This window comes from Mesocricetus auratus, unplaced genomic scaffold (genome assembly GCF_017639785.1).
Source record: "Mesocricetus auratus isolate SY011 unplaced genomic scaffold, BCM_Maur_2.0 Super-Scaffold_100676, whole genome shotgun sequence".
Classification (NCBI taxonomy): Eukaryota; Metazoa; Chordata; class Mammalia; order Rodentia; family Cricetidae; genus Mesocricetus; species Mesocricetus auratus.
This window is the reverse complement of record NW_024429266.1, coordinates 117,719,581-117,743,927: the sequence shown is the minus strand read 5'-3', so window position 1 is coordinate 117,743,927 and position 24,347 is coordinate 117,719,581. Positions and strand designations below refer to the sequence as shown.

Below are 24,347 nucleotides of genomic sequence, written 5' to 3'. Positions count from 1 at the left end.
TATGTTAGGTCATTATGGTTTCCTATTTCTTAAAGGTTTATATATGTAATATATATTTCTTTAAATATAACCTACATAAGCTCCATTATTCAAAAGTTTGAGGCCTTTGTAGGTTGTGGTAATTTGAAAGAAAATAGTACCCCCACACACAAAGGAGTGACATTATTAGCTGTGGTTTTGTTGAAATAGGTATGGCCTTGTTGGAGAAACTGTGCCACTTGTGGAAGCAGGTTTTGAGGTCTCATCTATGCTCAACCTACACCCAGTGAGACAGGATATTTCCTGTTGCCTGTGAGTCAAGATGTAGAACTCTCAGCTACTTCTCCAGGACCATGTGAGCCTGCACACCACCATGCCCTGCCATAATGATAATGAGCTAAACCTCTGAAAATGTAAGCTACCTTAATTGTTTTTCCTTTGTGAGAGTAGTTGTGGTCTTGGTGCCTCTTCACAGCAATAAACACCCTAACTAAGGGAAAAGTCTATTTATTTTGTCTTTTCTGACAGTTCTTGAACATCATACTTGGTTCTTTTATTTCCTAGTTACTTGTAGAACTATTTAAGGCACAGGACACATATGACTTGTGGGACCTTCAAGAATTCAGGGAAGCTAGCACACAGGCGCACCACCACTGCTCGAAACAAAGAAAACAAATCCATTTGGGCAGGAGTCTGTATCCATGCTCTCTGGGGACACATCCATCAGTGATTTTACTCTTCATCCCCACCCCTGCCAGGCTTCCTGTTCTTCTGTAATGGAACCATGCATGCAGACCTGTGGGAAGATGAACAGAAAGATCTTTTGCTATGTCATGTCCTCACTGAAGTCATCAGGTCCCCTGGGGACTTGGAGTTAATGAGGACAGCATCTTCTGTTAATCTTTATCTTGGGTTAGTCCCTGGCTTGTGAACATGCCCTTTTTGCTTCAGAAACTACCAAGACAGAAGTTGTTTCTGTGTTCAATTCTTTCAGCGGAGAATCCATCCAACACCCCCTCACCCCCACCCGCCCCCACCGAAGGCAGAGAATATGCTGTTATAGTACACATATTGCTTGGTGTTTGTCTTCTTCACCTGACATTCTTATTCATTCATCTATTTGTTTGTTTAATCACCTGGCCCCCTCACTAGTTAATAGTCCCATTTTACGTAACCATCATCTACGTCATACCTGCTTTGTATCAAGTACAGTTCTGGGATGACCTCTTAGCATACTATAAATGTTCATTTTCCTAAAAGCTCCATGACATAGACATTATTATTATTATAGATCTGGGATGAAGAACATACTATTTTGCAGAACATAGCTGGTTGGTGCCAGAGCTGGGATGTGACCCCAGGAAGACTGCTTCAAAGTGGAGGTCACAGCCCACCACTCCACTGTGTGTCTCTCCACGAAAGCAAAGATGTGTCACTGATGAACCTTTGTACCTGGTATGGTGCCTGCAACAATATCCTCAGTATTGTTGAAGGAGTTATCACAGAAGGCATAGATATGGATTGTCTGATTATAAAATAGTTATAAAAGAAAAACAATGAGACAGCAACAAAATGCATTTTTCGATAAATCATTCCTTGTGACAACAGCTTGATTACTCTTTAATTATGATACATGAGTGTGGTTGTTAGAACAAATCTGGTTTTGTTTGTTTGTTTACTGCTAGCATATTGGAAGAAAACTGAACTGAAGGAATTCAGAGCAGGACAGTTACCAGCAAGGCTCAATAAGACATCTGGCCTTACTCAGGAAACAACTGGAGTTCAGCTTTATTATTAGTCAGAAAACCATTGATGTAGGTGGAAGTCACACGCTGCTGTTTAAGGTAAGATTCTCCTACTAGCCACCTGATTCCAGGTGAGGGCTCCTTGCAAAGGCGACCCGATCTCTACATGATGTTCATGTCCCTGTGCAAAGTGTCAGTTCTGTTATGCTCCATTTGCCAGGCCGTGGTTTCTGTTTTGTGGTCAGTCAATGTGTCAGCATGGTGTGTCACATGAGCACAACAGAGGTGACTATCTGATGAAAGGGGAACCTGGTGCATGGTGATCTTCTGGCTTCTCTCACCTTTGTTAAGGCCATTGTCCAATGTCATGGGAGTTATTGATGTTTAGGGTACTCGCGTGTCCTCGGGACAAGCACAGTGGCATCTCCTTTGCATACTTTCACTTAGTGAGCATTTAGGCAATTTCATTTCCAAAGCAAGAGGAAGTACCACAGCTGCAACTGTGAAGTAAACTTTGAATCTCAGTGCAGGCTGCTCACTTTTAGTGGCCAGAGCCTCTCTGAGAGAAGGCACGCCCAGTCTTACAGGATCATCTTGAAAGTTGAAGCAGTTTCTTCAAGGTCACCAGAGTTGAGAGGGGGAGTGACTTTGAGCAGACTTCAGTTAGTACAGTTCTCCATACGCCTACTTAAGTCTTGACTTTCATTTAGTTAATCATTAGATCGACAAACTTTTGTTGTTATCAAGGCTATCAGAAGAGTCATACTTCAAAAATTCTGATTATGTCACTATCTTCCAACTTTCCCTTCAAGACAAAGCTAAATCACACATGGTTGCTTAAGTGACAATGCACCCTGGGATCACAGAGCACTCAAAACAGTGTGGATTAGCTGAGGGGGTTGTAATAATATGAGTTTCTTACACAAAAGACTTGATGGTTGGGTTGGATGCTGGGTGAGTGGCTTTGCGGAAATTGTTTGGTATCTCCAGGCTCTGCTTTCCTTGTATGTAAAATGGGGATAATCCCATTGATTTCTCTGGGTGGCAGCCAGGACTGAAGTAGACAAATGCTTATTTAGTTCCCTAGTATACTGTCCATGCTGTAGACACCCAGTGAATGCTTGTTTTTCCTGTGATTAATTTCTTTTATTGGCTGATATTTGTGTAAGCAAACTCTCTCAGTTAGCCAGCCAGCCAGCCAGCCAGCCAAACAACCAACCAACCAGTCAATCAACCAATTCACCAATCAATTCCAAAGTCTTTTTGAAAATAACATCAAAGTCTAACAAAGTGCTGTTAATATTGATGGCCTTGGCCAGTTCCTGCCCCCAACAGCATCATTTACTCTACGTAGAGTATGTAAAACACAATAATTCGTTCTGAGTCACCCTGCTTTCAGGAACATCCTCAATGACTCCATCCAGTCAGGAGTAAGTTTTCTGTATGACTCAGGAGGTTCTTTATCTCTAAGCACCAAATCTAATTACCTAGTTAATGGAGGAAGTATTCCGGGATAAGCTTGAGAGCAAGACACACACAACACATTAGATAGGATTAACAAACCGTAGGTAGAGAGCCTCAGAAGTAAGGTCACTGTTAGACCATAGTTCTGGGGTCTCAACAAATAACCTGCATCACAGAGTGACACAGAAGGACAAGACCTGTGGAGTAATGTCTCTGGTATGTCAGACATCATGACTCTCTTTTGTTTTTATTTTATTAAAACAGTATATATATATATATGTATATATATGTATGTATGTATATATAAATTTAAGGGCTGCATGTTATTAAAATGTTTATAGAAAAAATCACAGGAATTCCTTGGGACTAGTGAGATGGCTCAGTGGTTAAGAACACATACTGTTCTTACAAAGTTCAATTCTCAGTCAAGTCAGGACAGGAGCTCAAACAGGACAGGATCCCAGAGCTAGGAGCTGATGCAGAAACCATGGAGGGGTGCTACTTACTGGCTTGCTTCCAATGGCTTGCTCAGCCTGCTTTCTTATAGAATTCAGGACCATCAGCTCAGGAATGGCACCACCCACCATGGCCTGGGCTCTTCCCCATTAATCACTAAATGAGAAAATGTCCTACAGCTGGATCTTAAGGAGGCATTTCCTTAGCTGAGCTCCTTCCTCTGATGATTCTAGCTTATGTCAATTTACCATCAAAACCAAAGAGAGTCAGAGGTGGGGGGGGTCTAGAAATAAAACACATGCCTCCTTTAAGACTCTTCCATTTCACTCACTCCCTTTTTTGTTCAGGCTGTTTTTCTTGATGTTTAGTTCTTATGAGTTCTTTTGTATATTTGAGATGTTAGTTCTCTGCCAAGCATGTAACTGGTAAATATTTTTTCCTGTTCTGTAGACTGTCTCTTCATTCAGTCGACAGTTTCCTTGGTTGCACACTAACTTTTTAACTTCACGAGGTCTCATTTTGTCAATTGTTTGCCTTAATTCCTGAACAAACAGGGTCTTCTTTAGAAAATCTCTGTCTTTGTCCTTCAGCACATTTCCTATAGTGCACTTCCTATTGTATACTTCCTGTAGCACACTTCCTGTAGTGCACTTCCTATTCACATTTCTTATAGCACACCTCTTACAGTGCATTTCCTATTGCATACTTCCTGTAGCACACTTCCTCTGGCTCTTTTGGTCTTTGTTTTATGCTTTTTGAGTCATCTGAATCCGAATTAGTGCAGGATCTATTTCATTCTTGTACATGTTGGTTTCCTGTTTTCTCAGCACCATTTGTTGAAGATTCTTTCATTTCTCCACTGTGGTTTCTGGCTTGTCAAAACCAAAATCTTTGGCTGAGATTGCTTGAGTTTATGTCTGGATCCTCTATTCTGCTTCCCTGATCTGTTTTGTGCCAATACCACACTGTCTTTTTGCCATGGCTCCCTAGCTCAGCTTGAAATCAGGCATGATGATGCTTTCAGCAGTATTTTCCTCTTTTTCAAGATGCTTTGGCTATTCACAGAATATGGATGACTGAAAGAGAGATAGTTTGGAATTCATAAATAACTCAAATCAGGAGAGATGAGACAAATAGAGGCCGGGTAAAACTTAAGAATGACCAGTTTCCCAGAGGAGACAAACAAATGGTTATTAAACCAAAATATTGCTCAACTTCAATGGAAATCAAGGAAATAAAAATTAAAACAAACCATGGTATTTTTATTTCACCAGTCTGGCAAAAAATATTTAGCTACGATGATGCCAAACTTTGACAAGGAAACCAAGTGTGGGCACTCCCAAACATGGCTGGGGAGAATATGGGCTGGTGCCATCAGTGGGGAGCATGCTATACTAGTCACGTTGATGTTGATCATAACCCCCTTCATGATTTAGCTCCCCACTTGAACAGATGGAGAATTTTAATGAAAATACATCTGGAGATGTTGGGCATCATTAGAAAAAGGGAAATGGTGTAGTTTCTGTCTCTGACATTAGAAATGTTAAATTATTCAATACAGCATTTTGCAACTGTTAAAGTGGACGGACTAGATCTGTATGTCAGTATAGATATATCCCCAAAACATGGAGAAGATAGGTTGTTGACTTATATCATCACATCGGTACTCGTATAAACCATGCATCTACTGAACATATGAAGTAAGACATAACATATGTCACAGAATGGTGGCAGCTGGGAAAATGGGGCCAAGGCCTCTGATTTATTTAGAACTTTAAAGATCTTTTAATGAGTTACAAATGGAGTGTGTGTGAATGGGTTCTAGAGAGCTAAGCAGCAGGGATAAGACTCATCGTGAGCCTTGACTATGTGACTTGCTTTCAGGCTAGTTTAGGCAGAAGGGATTTGTACGGGACACAAGGTACCTTGCTGAATCTTGAGGCTAATTTAGAGTTGTTGACAGATAGTATTCAAAGGCAGAGTGGGTGTGATTGCCTGAAAACAAGAAGAGAACACAATAGTTTTTGAGGTACACATGTGCATTATCGAAGGAGGATGGTCGGATGAGCCCGAGGATGGGGATGGGTAGTGAGGTGTGTGAGGGTGTGTGGCAATGCTTCACACCCATTCCAACCTCATCTGCCTTCAGTGACAAGTCCATGAAGTAAATGGGCTGAACAGGTAGGCAGGCAGGCAGGCATTGATTTTCATGTTTCAAAAGAGAGAAAGCTGAAACTCAGAAATGTTAAACAGCTTTGACACTGGGCCAAGCTGTGACACATGGCTCTAAATCCAGTGATCCTGCAGGGATGCAAACTTTCAATAGGCTATATCCCCCTGCACAGGACAGATGCTCCTGGTTTCCCGCCCCCTTACCCTCCACTGCACCCAAATGGGAATTGTATTTGTGAGAGAAACACATGCCATTAAGCCTGAGGTGCCTACTAAATGTGAGGTACGATTCCAGGTAGGAGCAGGGCTAAGATTCCTGCCCTCATGAAGCTGATAGTTTCAACAGTGCTACACTAGAGTTCTCGGGAGAGTTATGGAGTTGGGACATTTGGAGCCCTGAGTGACTCAAGGAGGTTCAGACGATTCTATGCACCCCTTACGAATGCAACAGTCTGCTTAATGCTGTATAGTCACTGTCTGCTTACCAGGGAATTCTATTTTCCCTCCATTATCAACATACCCATCCTTGACTCCGATATGAATTCTGATTATTCTTAACCTCAGCTTGCCAAACTTTATCTTGTAATGAAATTGCTTAGAGTCATGCCCAATGCCTTGACTTACTAACCAGTCCGAGGTCTCAGGAATCAGGCATACCGCTCTTGGGTATACACCTAAAGGATGCTCCATCATACCTCAAGGACACTTGCTCAACTACACTCAATGAGTCTTTATTCACAACAGCCAGAAACAGGAAACAACCTGGATGTCCTTCAAGCGAAGAATGGAAAGAAATGTGGGCCATTTACACAATGGAGTATTATTCAGCTCTTAAAGAGAATGACATCACAAAACTTGCAGACAAATGGATGGAACTAGAAAAAAAAACATTACAAATGAGGTAACTCAGATCCTGAAAGACAAAAATGGCATGAAGTCACTTATAAGTGAATATTGGCTGTTAAGTAAATGATAGCCACACTATAATCTGTAGACCCAAACAGGCTCTAGTGGGGAACACATGGGTCTTCCTGGGAAGGGGAACTAGAACAGATTTTTCAGCGTGGTGGCCGGGAATGGGTGTGGGGAGAGATGCCTGGAATTGGGAGCATTGCGGGGCAGTGTGGGGAACCAGAGCAGTGTGGGAATACAGTGCAGTGTGAATTTCCTGGAATCTGTGAGGCAGATCCTAGCGCAGACTCCTAGTAAAGGTGGATATGGAGTCTGACCCAGCCATCTCTTGTAGATAGGCAAGGATCCAAGAAGTGGTACTGAGCTGCATTTGGTTGAGTTGTTGGCCAAAGGGATCCTGTAGAGATCCCCAAACAACCCAGGCTGATGCCAGGACATAGGATCACTCTCTACAAACTGTTCCTGGGGCCCCATCACCAAGGACAACATCCACAGAGCTCATTGAAGGTGAAGAGGTCCAGTTTTGAACCCCGTGTGGAGCCATCACCCCTGTGTTCTAGTCTCTTTGGTGCAGGAAGGTACTCTGCAGGCTACCAATAGTGATACATGGACATAAACCCAGCCACAAAACCTCTGACCTACAATCTGTCCTTTCTGCAAGATGTGCTGGGGCAATGGTGGTAGAGAAATTCTGAGAGTGGCCGGCTACTGTCTGAATTAACTTGAAGCAAACTCAAAAAGAGGGACCCTGTGCCTGACACTGCTTAGATGGCCAGGAACAGGAGACTGGATAGCCTGGAGACCTAGGTAGAACCAAACACAACTGGTCTTAAATCAATCAGTCAATCAATCAATCAATGAAATTGCCCTAATGATATTCTACTATACTCTTAGGTCAGTCAGTGCCTTGCACAGTTTTCCTTGCAGAAAGCCTTCTTCTGACAGCAGATGGGAATGGGTACAGAGACTCACAGTCCAACATTAAGCAGGGAGAAAGCATAAATTGGAGGCCTCCATGTGGTCTCTCCCTGGTGAGCTCAGGAAATCCTGTGGAAGAGGGGGTGGAAAGATTGTAGGAGTCAGAGGATATAGAAGATACCAGGACAACATGACCCTCTGAATCAGCTAAGCAGGGCTCACATCAGCTCACAGAGACTGACATGACAAGCATAGGGCCTTCAAGGATCTGCACCTGGTCCTCTGTATGTGGAGACTGGTAGCTTGGTGTTTTCTTGGCACTCCTAACTGTGGGAGTCAATGTCTTTGACTCCTTTGCCTGTGCGTGGGACTCTCTTCCATCCTGTTGAGTTGACTTGTTCAGCTTTGGTTTGAAGGCTTTTACCTTGTCTTGTATTTTGTTTTGTTGTTGTCACTGGAGGCCTGTTCTTTTTTGAAGGGAAATCATGGAGAAGTGGATGGGGGTAGGCAGAGGTGCTGGGAGAAGTGGAGGGAGGGGAAAGTATGGTAGGGATGTATTACATGAGAGAAGAATCTATTTTCAATTAAAAATGAAATGGGAAATAGAAAAAATATTGTTTTCAGAGTCTCAAACCTGAGTCATGCTCACCACCATGGAATCTTTCTTTGTGAACCACCATGTGTAAACGTCCCTGCTGATCTCATTGCCCTCACCAGTGACTGACTTAGCCCTTCACATGCAAAACCTTCCTGGCCAGCATGGTTGGCAGCTGATGAAGACTCCTCTAAAGGATTCTTTGCCATTAGTTGGGACAAAGCAGCCATGTAAATAAACACTGGAGTCAAACCCTGAGAGAAATGCTGACTGTCAGGAAGACAGAACCACCAGGCTTGGAGGATCCTATACTTGAACTTTCTGTTCATCTAGCAGATGCATTATTAAGTCTTTGCCAATCAGAGTTTTATTTCATGTGACACAAAAATTTCCTGAGGCTGGAGGGATGGTTCAGCGGTTCACCCTGAGCATTTTCTCAAAGGAAACTTCAGTCCAGTTCCCAACATCCACACTGGTCAGCTCACAATTGCTTGAGCTCAGCTCCAGGGGATCTGACACCCTCTTCTTGTGGTGATATATTATTTATGATTTATTAAAGCTTGCCTGAGGATTCATAAAGCAAAGTCAGCTAAAAGCCAATGAAGACAGGCATACACCTTTAATTCCAGAGTCAGATGCTAGGAGGTTGTGATACACACCTTTAATGCTAAGACTCAGGATTAAGAGGTGGATGGATCTCTGTGAGTCCAAGGCCACCCAGATCCACACAAGATTCATCCAGTCCTAAAGAGAAACAGCTCACACAAAGATGATCCCAGCACCTGGGATCACACACCTTTAATCCCAGCTCTAGGGAGGTATATAAGATAGGAGTAAGGTCTCAGTATCAGACATTCATTCTCTACTCACACTGAGGATAGGAAGACATTGAAGTCTTAGGATTCTACAGCCATGGTGAGAAGAAGTTGCAGTCTGAGATTCGGTGGAGACCGGATCATATTTCGGTCTGAGGTAGAGTGAGAGCTTGTTACCAGTTGTTTTGCTTTTCGGATCTTCAGTTTGAAGCTTGAACCCTGAAGCCTAATATCAGTCTCTGGGTCTTTTACTTGTTCATACTACACCTCCTGGCCTGTGAGTGCACTGGGGCACATACCCTTCTACACACATATACATTTTTTCAAATAGCCTTTCCGGAGGGAGAAATATACCACTAATACTTCCAATAGATTGGTGTATGTCCCTTCATTCATACTCAAGAAGTCTTTATGGGTATTGATATGAAGTTGACCACGCCGGCACTGGACTTGCTCATGAGGCAGGGAGGAGTCACTGGGATCCATCCAGGAGCTTGATGAATTATAAAAAAAAGTTTTATTATTATGACTCACTGGAAAAGAATTTCATGCCCCTCTCCCAGACACACATGCAGTTTGTATAACACCATGTATGTGAACACATAGACTTATTGTTGACTTAGCCATGGCACTGATTCTTTGGTATGAGGAGAACTATTTTTGTCTTGATACAGTTTTTTAAATTTATTTTTATTTCTGTGTGTAGGTGCCTGTGGGTGAGTGCTTGCTACAGCATATTTTTGGAAGATGGAGACATCTTGGAGTCAATTCTCTCATCATGTGGGTTCCTGGGATTGAACTCAGATTGTCTGGCTTGACAGCAAGTGCCTTCACCTGCTGAGCTACCTTGCTGTCCCAGGACATTGAATGTAAACTTTTTGCTGTTGTTTTTCTTTGTGGTTCTGGGGGTTGAACCTGGGCCTTGTGAATGCTGGGCAGCACTCTCCTAGAGAGGTCCCACATCCACAACCCACACAGGCCCTTCTACTTGGCCATGAAAGTTGGATGCTCTTTCCAAGGTGAGCTCTTTTGGGCCTGTTCTCCAGTGCTTGTAGCCTCATATTGTCCTTGACAGGATCCTCTTTTCCAGTTCTGTGCCTTCTGGGTCACCAAACCCACCAGTATGAGTTAAACTTGTCTTGTCCCATCAGGCAGGGGACTGACTTTGGAAGATTGGGGCTGGATATACAACTAATACTTGTGCATTCCTACACACTTTGCATTGAGCTTGAAGTATTCACAGTTGGGATATCAACTGACCCGTTGAAATGTCTGGGGTGCCAGGAGAGCAGCTTATTATGTTATTGTATCCATTTTTTCAGATAGAGAACTACTACAGGCCAAGATTACACACAGTTTAGAAATGAAGAGGCAGGTATGCTTGGCAACTGAGGTGGTCAAAATATGTTCCAGTAATACTTTATTAATGCTGAAGATTTTGAAGTGCACAGCTGTTAAAGAGATTATGAGAAGTTATGCATTTGGCAACTATGATTTTTCTATTGGATGCCATTTACATACGTAGGAAATTGATTAGCCTATGAAACAAGTTCTGGTCTGCTTTTCTTTGTGAGTTTGACTCTGAGTTGTCCGTTCTTTTCTCGCTGCATTCACTCCCATCACTGATCTGCCCTTCAGGTCATGTCCTCACCGAAGCGCTTCTTGCTGATACCACTGTCTCGAAGTCGAAGTGTCAGAGTGCAGAACGTGGCCTTTTCCTTAAGTGGTGTCTTCCCAGCTTTTGTCGTCTGCTGACTGCCTCCTGTGGCCACTTCTGTTCTTCCCCAGGTTGTCTGAGTTTGATACTTCTTAGATTTTGTTTTTTCTGGGACATCTTCTTGGCTCTCTTCATGCCAGGTGGCCATGGTACCATTCTGAGCCCTGTCTATCAGCTCATTCTCCCTCTTGAGTTTAAACGACAACCAGACATTTACACCATTGATGCTAACACACAGACTAAACCCCCAACTCCCTGCAGACCCCACTTTTCTTCTGGATCCCTTTATTTTCTTAAACAACTAGTTAGTGATGAAAACATGAAGTAGTGATACTCATATGAGACCCTGTCCTTTGAACTTGGTCCTTGTCAGTAGGTCCTGACTACCTTCCAAAAGCTCACACCTGGATTTCTCTTGTTGCTCATGCTGTGAACGAGCTGAGCCTGACTGCCGCTGCCTACAAGGGCATCCTGATTGGCATGGAGCCTCTAGTCTTTTACTTTCTGTTTTGTCTTGCCACTCAATGGATCTTTAATCACGGAACTTACATCCTTGGCACCTGGGCTCTTACATGTCTTATGCTGGCCTGAATATTTGCTCTCATTGTCTTCCATTCCTCACCCACTTTAGTTTTCCAAACAACCCATATGCTCTCTCATACACTATAGCTGGCACTTCCTGCATTCTCTGCTTTGGGAAGCCAGGGAAGGTGTCAGAGGAGATATGCCATGTGCTACTTATGCAAGTGGTAGCCACGATTCTTATCTAAAGGAATTTGTATTATAGTGGGAAGAAGCTGTATATACAATTACTGTAGTTTGTGATATCCTGTATTAGAAACACAAAAGCAAGTCATCAGTAGGAAGGCAACAAGGAGGAACCTGAAGTGTGATAAAATCTTTCAACTTAGATTAGGAAACATAATTTAATACTGATAATACTGTTAACTACCTAAGTCTACTCATACTTGCGCCTGGAAATATTATGTCAATTTGACAGATGCTAAGAGGAAGCCTCAGTTGAGATCAGGCTGTAGGGCATTTTCTTGATTAGTGATTGATGTGGAAGGGCCCAGTTCATGGTGGATGGTGCCATCCCTGGATTCCATAAGAAAGCAGGCTGAGCAAGGCACAGGGAGCAAGCCAGTAAGCAGCACCCCTCCATGGCCTCTGCATCAGTTCCTACCTCCAGGTTCCTGCCTTGTTTGAGGTTCTGTCCTGAATTCCTTTGTTGATGAACAGAGATGTAGAGGTGTAAGCCAAGTGTAACCCTTTGAAGTAGCTTTGGTCATAGTGTTTCGTCACAGCAACAGCAACAAAATCAATTTGCTATAACAAATTCCCATAGGCTGGGTGGTTTGCAAACAACATACACTTATTACTTACATTTCTGGAGGCTGAGAAGTCAAGAAGAAAATGCTGGCAGGTTTGTTGTCTGGTTCACAAGAAGTTATTTTCTCACAGTGGAGAAGACAAGAGAGATCTTTGGGTTCTTCTTTATGAGGACACTAATTCCAGTAGTGGGGCCCCACACTAATAACCTAATCACCTCTGGAAAGCTCTGCCTCCAAGTACCAGGGTACTGGGAATGAGACTTCAGCATATGAACTTGGGAGAGAGGAACACAAACAATAAGACCATAGCATGGCTTGTTTGTATTTACAAAGCCCCTAATGAAGCAAACCTCTCCAGAACACAGGTCTAACTGTGTTAGATGCCTTAAGCCTAGCTAACACAAAAGGACAATGAAAAGTACAAGGACATTGTGATGCTAAGCAGAATATAAGGTATGTACAAAAGATTTGTATCATTTGTGTTTATGTGTATACATGTGTCTCTCTGAGTGTATGGAAGCATGTGTGCACGGGTGCCCATGGTCACCAAGAGATGGCACTGATCTCCGGCAGCTGCAGTGACAGGCAGTTGTGAGCCATCCAAAAGGAGTGCTGGAAACTGAACTCTGGTCCTTTGCAAGAGCAGCCAGCCCTCTTACCCATCTCTCCAGCCCCAAGGATGGGATACTTTCTGAAGCGCTCATGGAAAGCCTCAGTGTTTTATTACATTGCAATGGGTCTCATCTCCCCCTCTCCTCGGTCTCTCCTCGCCTGCATGTTAGTGCTCTGGAGATGCCTGCCTGGTTTCCCTGGGTGCCCCCTCTGCGCTCTCAGCCATTATGTGCACTGAATCCTTCTAAAACCGGTATCTCCAGCCCAGGAATCAGCGAAAGCTCCTGTACTTTGAAATAGCCCTATTGGTTTCATGTCACTAGTTCCAACCTTTCCTATGTCTCCTCCTCCCAGTGACACCTAGTTCCTGTGTGTGCCTTTTGTTTTAGTAAATAAATACTGCATGACTGCTGAAGTAGGCACCTGGGCATTAGATCAGATTCTTAAATCCAATCTATAGTCTCAACTTCACTTCCTAACTGCAACCCAGCAGTGCTTATTATCTCTACCTGGCCTAGGCTACCAGCATCTCAGCCTTGTTGCCATGAGCAACTACAGATGCTTGTAGTTCCCTGCATGCTCCCACATTCTCTGAGGGACCACAATCAAGCATTTCACATTTCCTTTCTAAGTTTTCATTAGCGTGTATTATGTGTATGGGTATGAGCATTCATGTGCCACAGTGTAGGTCAGAGGTCAACTTTCAGAAGTTGCTTCTCTCTTTCCACCATGGGTTGGAGACCAAACACAGATTATCAAGCACATGCAGCAAGTTTATAACCCATTTAGCCACCTCAGCAGTTTCATGTTCCCCTTTATTTTATTTACTTATTTTATTACAATTGTGTGTGTGTGTGTGTGTGTGTGTGTGTGTGTGTGATGTATGAGTGTGATATGTGTGCCATAGCATGTGTGTGGATAGGAGGACAACTTTGCTGAGTCGGTTGACACAGATCCTTTCCAGGACTCGAACTCAACTTGCCAGACATGTGTAGCAAGAGTCTTTATATGTGGAGATATCTCATAGATCCCCAAGAACATGTACTAGTGCTGTGTGAATAGCTTGTTCCTGGGATACAATGACAGAAGAGAAATTAATGGAAACACCCATTGAAGTTGATAGTTCAGTGAACAGAAGAATGCTAGTGTGGATTTCTTGGTTTGCCCGGGTGTGCCCTGGTTTCACAGGCCAGTAGCATTATGGGAAACTGGCTCACAGCTATGTAAAAATTCTTTAGCACCTTGGCCACTTTTCTGTAAACATAAGACAAAAGACAATTTAAAGTTTCTTTGGAAACAACAGTGGCACCCACACCCCTTACATTAGAGGCTGAAACCCTGAGCAGGGCCAGGCTTCTCTTCCAGCCAGACTAAACTTATTATTTAATCCTTTCCTGAGATAAACCTTTCCCTTGCCTCCAGGTTTTCAGAGTAAGGGAAGCTTGACACGGATTTGCTGGAAGCTAATAAGTGTTACATTTTTAAAAACTAAAGAACATCTATAAATTAGACTTGGACAGAGGTTGGGTTCATGCCACCCACATTGGTTTTCAATGGAGTGAGGCCAGGCCAGACAGGCCCTCGTTTGGCTGACGCTGTTTCTCCCTGATGCTCCCTCCACCCCGGATGCAGCTTCATTTTCCCTTTCCTTTGCTGGCCTCTGCTGCTATCCTTAACTTAACCAGACCCAAGCCCGAGTCAGGAACAGAGCTTCTGAAAAATCCATTCACAGTGATGGAAGGCAACAGTACCCCTCCACCTTACTCCTGTCTTCTCCCACTCACCCGGCCCCATCCCTCGTGGAAATCTTCAAAACTGCTTCTTCTTTATAGTTGGTATTATCCCACTTGAAGAGGAGCTATGTCAGGCTGCCAGATGGTCTGGGTGACAGATGTGGTGAGCAGGCTACAGACTAAATCAAGCCTGAAAGGATCAGTTGCTAGGATCCTTGCAGACAGAGTCAAGTGAATCTCCTCACAGCACACTACTGAGCCATGTCCCAGTGTCCCTGAATATCGCTGGGACTTTCCCTTAACCCAGGGCAAATTCCTCTCTCCTCATGCTATTTTCCTCCCTACTCCCCTGTGACGATGCCCGCCTCACCCCAGCAAGCCACTCTTAAAAGTGATAAAACTTGATAACTTTTACTTTAGTCCACACAGTCCTTCACAATGCTGCAATCTGAATGTTATGGTCATATTTCTAGAGGCACAGGCTCATCCCCAGACTCCCTCCTCTAAATCCCACTTCCTGCTCCCACCAGTCAGATCTGGTATCGGGCCAGTCAGTCTAGAATCAACTTGGGCCTTTCTGATTCCAAAATCCTTGTCCTTTGTTAGGTCCTAGCATCATTTTCTCAAAACTCTTAAAGGCGACACAGCAGGGAGGGAGAGTAGGTGCAATGTGCCCTTCAGAAGTGAAGAGTCTTCACCTCCCAGCAGGCAGCCCAGGAGACAGTGCATGGAGGAACAGGTTGCCCAGGGGACGTGGGCATGCTTTGGGGTTACCCACATGAGCTGTGAACTCTTTGGGGTGGCTCAGGTGAGTTGGGGACTTCCTCGAGGCCCTCCTTCTTCATCTTGTAGTTTGATAAGATAGAATCCACTGTCAAATGTATCTGAAAACAAGGTTTTGAAGAGTCTCCTTTCCTGTCCCCAAGATACCACGCCCTTAACACACTCCAAAATGATGGACAGAGAGAGCATTTAATACATGGAATGCTTTTCCTTCCATTCACACTGTTGTAAATTACAAAGTATTGCTCACTTCACAAAATAAAACCATTTCCAGATTATTTCTGACAGTATCAAGAAGTATAGAAGCCACAACAAACACATCTGTACAGTTGTGAGTAATGCTGACAGCAGGGAGAGGGTCAAACTGAGCCCCAGGTGCCAAGAGGCTGAGGAGGCTGCTAGACAGCAACCTCAGCAGCTTCCACCACCTAACAGGGCAGTTCTCTTCTGGGCACTCAAAGCAGGACTGGTCAGTATGTGGGTCACCTCAGACAATCAAGGCAAAGACACTGCAACTGGCTTTAAAAAATCTGGATTTTCAGTTTTTGCTGTTTTAAATATTTGACTTATGTTACAAATATAGAGATCTTGGCGTGAAAAACTCATGCTAAGATAAATACAACCAACCAATAGGATGGGTCTCTAGTAATAAAGTAATAAAATCATGTTACCTTCCACACAGAACAACTTTTTTGAAGGAAAAACATTTAGTTAAAAAACTTATTTATTCATAACTTAATAATAGGCTTATAAGAGAAAAGTAAGGAACAAGACCCAACAATGACCTCTGTAGGTTCATGATTTACCAATACGGAAATGTGGCAAAGAATTTCGATTTTCCATTGACAAAAACTTGAAGGGTCCAGCTGAGGAGAGGCAAAGTGCTAAATTGTGATGTGGCCCAGGTGCATCCAATGTCCTCAAGTCACGTTGTGTAACAAGACACTCTGCATGTTCTAGGACACACTCGAGACATGGAAAGGCCACACCCAATTCCATACCACCCTTTTGGGAAGTCACAAAATGCTTCTAGAAAGGAAACTTGTGGATGCTTCAGACCATCCTAGATCACTATGAACAGATACTATCTCACAGCGGAAAGCCAGTGCTGAGGAGCATGAACTGTGAAAAGCGGGGTCACGGGGGAGGGCTGACCTGTCATTGAAACACTAATCAGGACAGAGGTATGTCAAGGTGATACTGCATTCACGGTCAACGTTCACCAGGCATCACAGCAAGGAGGGCAGGGAGGGGACAAAGGACAGGGCAATAACCAATGCACTGCATTGAGTTCTATTTGCTAAAATAAAATAACATTCTTGCAGCTAAAATAAAGTACATTTTACAATATAGGTTTCATTTAACATTTAACATATAGAATTGTCTTCTTTTTTGAAGGTGGAAAATGTATACTGTACCAAGTACCTTTATGAATTAAGTTCCCTTTTATTATGGGTAAGACTGAAGCTTAAAGGTCTACATATTTTTTAATAAGTTAAAGAAAGATTTTTTTTAATCACTCTTTCAGCAAAACAGACATACATACGAGGCACGGCAAAAGACCCAAGGTAAGGGGTTTCCTACCCTCACCCTTGCTCGCACATGGAGGAGGGAGACACAGTCCCCAACTCTGCAGTCCTCTGTGGTCCACCAAATTCTGCCACTTGTTTGAAAAAACAAACCAAGTGTAAGAAATGTTTTTTATTCCGTTAGAGCTACCGGCTCATTTCCCTGATGGATTAGAACAAAACGTCTTCATTTTCTATTAAAATCTGCACGATCAGCTTTTGGTACCGCATGTCATGGAGGGTGGTGAGTGTGCTGTCCTCAGGGGGTCTCATCAGGGTAGGCCCGAACACAATTCCCAGATTTTCTGCATTCATTAGATTGTCCTTTTCATTCATGGTAACCCTGCAAGGCAAGCACAGGAAGCTCGGGCAGCTTTGCAGAAGGACTAATATACCATCTATGCACCTTGGGTCTGAGACCATCTCTGGGTTCAGGAGCGTGCAAAAGCACATGGAGACCATGAATGGCAGGGAGGCATCTTTTAACAGGTGATTTTCTGATTTGTTTTAATTTTTAAATTATCGATACCGCCTTTGGCTAACAGGATGAAACTATTTACTAGAGTCTACGGTGAACACAGTTTAAGGATTGGGAATCTGTCCTTCTTGAAGAAATGTGCAACTGTATGTAGGTGGTATCTGTTTGACCGGGCAGAAGGTCACTAACTGGCCGTGGTACTCTCATGGGCCTCATATGGAGGTCTGGTTTTTGTCACCACTTCCTATTGTCTGCATGCTGGGGAGGGGATTGGGTGTGGGGATTCGTGCCCCAGGAGAAAGACTGTTTGTAGAACAGACTGCTACGGGTTTTGGAAGACCCTGGCTATTGTCACAGGGCAGGAGAATGGCTGGAATGTGGCCAGACTGGAGGGCAATTGTTTATTATGCCCAGTTCCCAAAGGAGGAGGTACAGAGCAGTCATTATTGTTGGACCAGGGACCAGAGAAGAACCAAAGAGGATTTAAGGAGGAAATCCTTAAAGTCCTAAAGTTGCTTTCCTGGTTTTTTTGTGGAATGAATGGTGATTTTCCAGATTCTTGCCTTCAGGAATTTAGTCTTTTAAGAGTGTCCACCATAGGTAAAAAGCAGTAAGTTCTACAAAGCAGAATACACTGGGTTAAAAACATGTTTAGGTTTGCAGAGAAAAAAAAAATCCCTCGTTTTCGGTTCCCTTCGAGCAGATTCAAAGTAGGGACTTAATGTTATTTTTTGTCACCTCAGTTTGAATCGTTTTCATGCTGCAGAGATTAAAAAACAAACAACAAACAAACAAAAACAAGCAGGAGAGAGGACATTCTTCACCCTGGGAAGAGGGACCTCAATTGATAAAAGGTCTCTATCAGTTTGGCCTAAGAGGCATTTTCTTGATTGATGATTGACATGGGAGGGACAATCCACTGTGGGTGGTACCATCCCTGGGCAGTGGTCCTGGGCTGTACAGGTAAATAGCAGGAGGATGCTACACAAAACAAACTAGGAAGCAGAGTTCCTCTACGGCCTCTGCTTCAGTTCCTGCCCCTAGGGTCCTGCCCTGACTTCACTCAGTGATGGACTATGACATGGAAATGTAAGCCACATAAACCCTGTTCTCCCCTAGTTGCTTTTGGTCATGGCCTTTATCACAGCAATAGAAACCTAACTAACACAGAAATGAGTACTGGAGACAGGATGGTTGTCATAATGGACCCACTATTTTGTGTTTCTGAGCATTGTGGAGTGCTTGGAACTTTGGGCTGGAAAAGTCATTAGTGCTCAAAGTTTAATGGGGTGTTCTGTGTGATCTTGGAAGATAAGATTGCTGAGAACAATGCAGATGATGGAGGCCTGGCTTGTGTCTTTTCAGAAGGAAGCAAGACCACCTAAGGGCTGCTCATGTAGTAGTTTGAACTGCAGTTCCGGTCAGCAAGGGCTGAAGAATCAGCTTGATTAAGAAGAGATCAGCGCTACATAGTGAAGACTTTCACTACAAAGTGAAGCCTTTGCTTTTTGGGGATAGTTGCTACTAATCAGTTGGAGCTCAAAAATCAGCTGTGATTAAGAAACTAGCATCATTGAGGCATAGTCTCCTAGGCGTATGTCCCCACGGTCAGTACACAGAAGTGGTGGTCCAGAGGGAGCCCAGGCTGCATCTTATGCTGACAGCCAGACTTAGCAATGGGAAAAGTTGTTAGCCTCCCTTACTAGAGAAGACAGATGTGCCTTGAAAGGGACAGTGTTGCCTTTCTTTGGCATCTCCAGTCATGGCTTCTAGAATCCATACCATACCAAGAGCTGCTCTGTGTATTTTTCAGTGGAGTGCCCTAATGCCTTCCTGCCCTGGGGAGATCAGGGGTGGTGAGGCATAGAGGTGTTGGCTTACTTTTTGAGGTGGATCATCAGGTATCGCAGGGTCTCATAGTGGGCAGGAGGCAGCAGCATCAGGACCTCATGGACGGCTTCCAGCCTCTCATCAGCATTGGAGATTTCTATGAAGAACACGCAATCAACAACATTAGACACCAACAGTCCAGAGGGGTGACAAGAAGCCCGTTTTCTTTGTCTTCGTCGCAAATGGGGCATCTAACAAATTCATAATCTCACTTAATCTTGCACTCAGACTCCGTATGTCCTGTCTCATACCAGAAAGAGCTAAGGTTGAGAACAGTATATTTAAATGAACATCTGTGAAGCCTGTGGCTTTGTGCTCACCATCCAGGGAGCAGGTGTCCTATAGGATTCTTAACTCTGGTGGTATATACATAGTTTGTATTGCCCCTTTAAGGCCTGAATTTGTTAAATGTATCAAAGCTCTAATTTCCTCTGTAGCATGTGATAGTGTGCCCTTGAAGCTGTCTAATGCCTTTTTTCTTTGCAGGCCTCTAGATCAAGTACATTTTTTCAATTTGAGGACATTGGAAGATGGGCCAACCAATAACAGCATGTTCACAAAGGCGTTGCAGGGGTTAACCTTATGTGCAACCCAGGTTAGGAAGCAGTATTAGGCACATTAACAATGGGAGGAAGACTGTGTAGACTTTGGGTCACTGATAGGTATTGGCAGGCACTCAAGAAAAGCCCTCCTGCTATTCCTCCTGGGATATAAATACTCCACTGCTAAAACCTTCTCTACCTCTGATCACCAGAACCCAGGAAGGATGGTCTTGCTAGGGAGCAGGACCATGATGCATCTGGAAAGTACATTGTGCATGGGTCTTGTGGTGGTTTGAGTCATTGCGGTATAGTCTCCTGGGAGTATTTCCCCAGGGTCCACAAACAGAAGTTGTGGTCCAGAGGGAGCCCAGACTGCATCTGATAGCCAGACTTGGCAATGGGAAAAGTTGTTAGCTTTCCTCACTCGAGTGGATAGAGGTGCCTTTAAAGGGACAGTGTTGCCTTCCTTGGGCATCTCCATTCACAACTTCTAGAATCCATACCACACCAAGAGCTTTCCTCTGAGTACTTTCAGTGGGGTGACCTGCCATGGGAAGATCAGGGGTGATCAGGCATGGAGGGGGCCCCATCATCTCACAGGGAGTGGCATTATTGGTAGGTGTGATTATATTGGAATGGGTGTGGCCTTATTGGAGGAAGTGTGCCACTGTGGGGGCAAGCTTTGAGGTTTTCTATGCTGAGGATACTGCCGAGTTTGTCAGTAGACTTCCTGTTGCCTGCAAGATGTCGGACTCTCCGCTACTGACTGCATGCCTCCATGTTCCTGTCATGGTGATAATGGACTGAACCTCTGAAATGAAAGCAAGCCACCCCAATGAAATATTTTTCCTTTATAAGAGTTACTATGGTTATGGTGTCTCTTCACAGCAACAGAAACCCTAACTAAGACAGATCTCAACATGCCCTTGCTTCCTCCTGTCAGGCACTAACATATACACTGAAACCTTTAAAGATACATAATATCCCACAAAGCCAAAAGAAGTTCCTTAGAGGAGGCTTGGCTTTTCACCCATGCACCTCAGCATTTGAAGTCCTCCTGCTTTGTTACTACCCGTTACCAGGCAAAGTGTGGCCCCTTCTCTTGACCTACCCTTTACTACCTCTTTCAAGAGCAGTGGGCCTAATTGGTCAACACTGAATGAGGAACTGGTGGCTGATGATAACCCAAGCTAGCCTTGATCTCCCAATCCTCCTGATTCTGCCTCCCAAGTACTAGAATTATGCAGCTCTACACTTGGTTACTTTTATTAACCTTGAACATGAACAGGCAACACTTGGATGTGGTTTTAGTTAATTCACAATGTGGCTCTACATAATGGATAGAAATAGTCTACATGTCCCTCTTTAGAGAACACTGACATGCATACATACACACATACACACATACATACATACATATATGACATACATACATACACACATACATACATACATTTCAGAAAATTCCAGAATTGGTCTCCCTGTGCTTTGTGTCCAGGACACAGGCAGGGAACAGTGATGAGAGGCAGAGCTACCTGGCTCTCAGCTTCTGCCTATAGAGCTGAACGAGTAAGGACGTGGGGCATCTGGTGAATGCTACCCAGGTTTCTAGTCGCTGAACTTTGTGGACCCCACTTGACAAGGTCAGCGCTCATGAAAATCTTGGAAGAGTTCTGACTTTAATTTTCCTGAGAGTAAGGGGCCTGTAGTTCTCTGTACTTACTCGCGGCCTCTATAAACTTGGAATAGGTGTCATACGTGATGACAGGGATGGGTAAGTCTCTGAAGTACAATTTCAGGGCTCCAGTGATGATGTTTATGTCTGGGTAGATGTTAGCAGAGATATCGGCCTTTTCACCATCTGAAAAACAGGGAATGGTCCAAGTCTCCATCAGATCTTAATTCAGCAAGTCAAAGCAGGTACAAGGAAAGGGGATCCAAATTAGGATGTGTCCTGGCAAGCCCTAGTCTCACAACTCCTGCTGACGTTAGGAGCCTAGGGCGACAGAAAGGATCTCAGTGGCATAGCTATGAAAACGGAGGGCAGCAGAGTAGATGAGAAGCGCTTCTCTGAGTTCCATCCCCTGCCAATCAGTCAACAGAAATTTATCACAGTACTTCTCACTGTAGGCACCGTTTCATGATAGAGCAACAATCTAACATGAGGTGACATGCGATCATACACATGTATGAAAATGTCATAATGAAACCCATTATTTTGTGGCCAGACAATCTTTTTTAGTCTCTATGTTGTCTGTCAGTGTTGTTTGGCTTTGGACTAAAAGATCATGAATATAAATAATCTCTGGATATCTTTGGCTTCCAAGGTCTTTTTTCGGGCTCACTGAAGTTTCTTTGACTTCGACTCTTCCTACTCAAAGCACAGGTAGAATTATATTTCTTGTTAATTACTATGATCATTCTCAAGGCATTTGTATGTGTGTGTGTGCGTCCATATGTGAGTATGTGAGAGTTTGTGTCTGTGTGTGTTAGGTATGTGCCATGACACACAAATGGCAGTCGGAGAACAACTTGTATGAGTTGGTTATCTCCTCCATGTGGGGGTTGAACATTGGTTGTAAGGCTTTGTGGCAAGTACTCACTCTCTGAGCCATCTTGCCGGCTCTTAAGTCATGTTTTTTATTTTAAAATTTTGATATTAGTATCAATCCATTTCACCTAACACAGGTCATGAGATATTTTTGGATAACTATTGTTCAATCATATGTGGATTATTAACATATCTTATATGGAGAATTAAAAGCATACATACCTTACCAAATTAGTTCTAAGTTTTTAAAGAAGCTATCAAATAATTAAAAGCATAAATCAAGACAGCAAATGCATAGCAGATATGACAGGCTATTGATCAATATGATGTTAAGGGACAAGGCTCCTGGACAGTGTGTGTCCCTAAAGAACAAAGGATTTATCTCCTGAACCCATACTTTTATCCCCAGCTCCCTTCTCTGGAACCCTGAGAGAAAAGCTATCAGTGAGACCCTGAAATGAGGATGCAGACAGCATTCCCTGATGGTGTGTGGACAGGGTTCCCGTTCAAATCCTTCCTACCCTCTTGAGGTTACCTGTCTAATCAAAACTTCTCCCAGAGAATTTTAAAGTACAGTTCTTTTGATTTCTGAAGAATGACTCTCAGTAGCTCCAAGACCCCACTTACACTCTAAGTGAGCTCTCCTTTTATTATAGAGGGTGCCGGGATAAGTCAGGTAGCATTAGAGACAGTTCACACTCACCTCTGTCGAAGGCCATCTTGACATCTTCGATGTGTTCGGTGAACCCAGAGACTCTGTAAATTCCCTCTGACTTTAATCCTGCAGGGCAGGGGATAGCAGAAGAAGGGAGAGGACTTTAATTTTGGTGTCCCACAGCATCTAAAAAAGCCACCCTAATTTTCTACCTGCACCAAGTGCTGTCAGGAACTGAGCGGATTTGGTTAGCCACCTGATCTATGCATCCTCATCCTGTTATGTTTCTCAGAATCTGAACTTTTTCTACAAGCTCCTCATGAGTCTGTCTTCATCTGCTTGTTGGCCATGGGCTCCTCAGTGGAGACCAGGTCTTCCTCCTCCCTGGCTGCAAAGTGAGCTGAGAACTTCGACTCTCCCTAACTACTTTTGGTCTTCAGACTTCTGCACACCTATTTCACTAATGCAGACAGAGCTTGGCTTTCTCCCTGACTTCTTATTCAGCCATGTGGTATACTGTACATAGTCACCCTTGAGTGTGTGCAATACATAGTATCCAGAAGTTGCTGGAGAAATCTAAATGTTATTGCCTTATATGTTTAATCATAAATAAGACAGCATGCTAACTTACTAAGTATGTCTGATTTAATTATTCTGCCTTCAGATAGCTAATCATACAAATAGATGTGGTAAAGTTAAGTTCTATTTAATAGCTTGAAATCTTAATCACTGTAAGAAAAAGAGTATATTTCTACCCTCTTTATTATACTGATGTGTTGGACACATGCTGAAACCTAGCTTGCTCTCCTATATCTAGTGGGTGACATATAAGATCAAAATAGCAGAAAGATGAGAGGATCTGGTTCCACACATAAAAGATGATCTGTTGTCAAAACTGACCTTCCGCAAAAACGTGTAAACAATTGTATTCTAACGCTTGTTAACTAACATACATTCCTGGGTTTGACTTTTTACTTATATGTGATATCTGCCATATATGAAGGCCTGTACTGAATACAAGGAGTGGGTGCCTCTGCTCTTTTCTGAGACCATGGCAGGCGTGCTTAATCTTGAGAAGCTCTCATCTCTCATGGCAGGCATGCTCAATCCTAGCTCTGATGTTAGACAGCAGGCAAGCTAGGTTAGCTTCACCTCTACCCTCTCACCTCAGTTAATCTCCTCTTCATGTTCAGTGCCCACTGTTGAAATTGACACTCTTGATTCACTGGAAGTGACCCACTATTCCAGGTGGCAAGCTCACCCCGGCAAGGGTGGGGCACGCATTGCCAGAGAGGGAGGTCACAGCCGTTTATAGGAGTACACAGTATGCAGAGGGGAGGGGACATCTAGGGAGGACCCCCCTCCCGAAGGTGACCCCTGGAGGCAGTCCTGAGAGACGGACTGGAGTTGGAAGAGCAGTGGAGGCTG

General features: G+C 43.7%; 1 protein-coding gene and 1 long non-coding RNA gene across 5 annotated transcripts in view; one reads left to right on the top strand and one right to left on the bottom strand.

The window, feature by feature from the left end:
- The first annotated feature begins 3,270 nt into the window (after positions 1-3,270).
- LOC121137078 lies at positions 3,271-10,629 on the top strand. Its single transcript, XR_005874297.1, has 2 exons — positions 3,271-3,404; positions 9,763-10,629. It is a non-coding gene; the product is annotated as an uncharacterized LOC121137078 (long non-coding RNA).
- Positions 10,630-15,405: 4,776 nt separating this feature from the next.
- The window catches only part of Chn2 (chimerin 2), a 252,893-nt gene continuing 243,951 nt past the window's right edge, over positions 15,406-24,347 (bottom strand). For all 4 annotated transcript variants that reach the window (XM_021231033.1, XM_005076808.4, XM_040738919.1 and 1 more), the window contains 4 exons: positions 22,968-23,045; positions 21,437-21,574; positions 19,163-19,268; positions 15,406-17,146 (listed from right to left, as the gene is read on the bottom strand). In XM_021231033.1, coding sequence (XP_021086692.1) covers positions 16,975-17,146; positions 19,163-19,268; positions 21,437-21,574; positions 22,968-23,045 — 494 coding nt within the window. In that variant the 3' untranslated portion in view covers positions 15,406-16,974. The remainder of the gene's footprint in view (positions 17,147-19,162; positions 19,269-21,436; positions 21,575-22,967; positions 23,046-24,347) is intronic.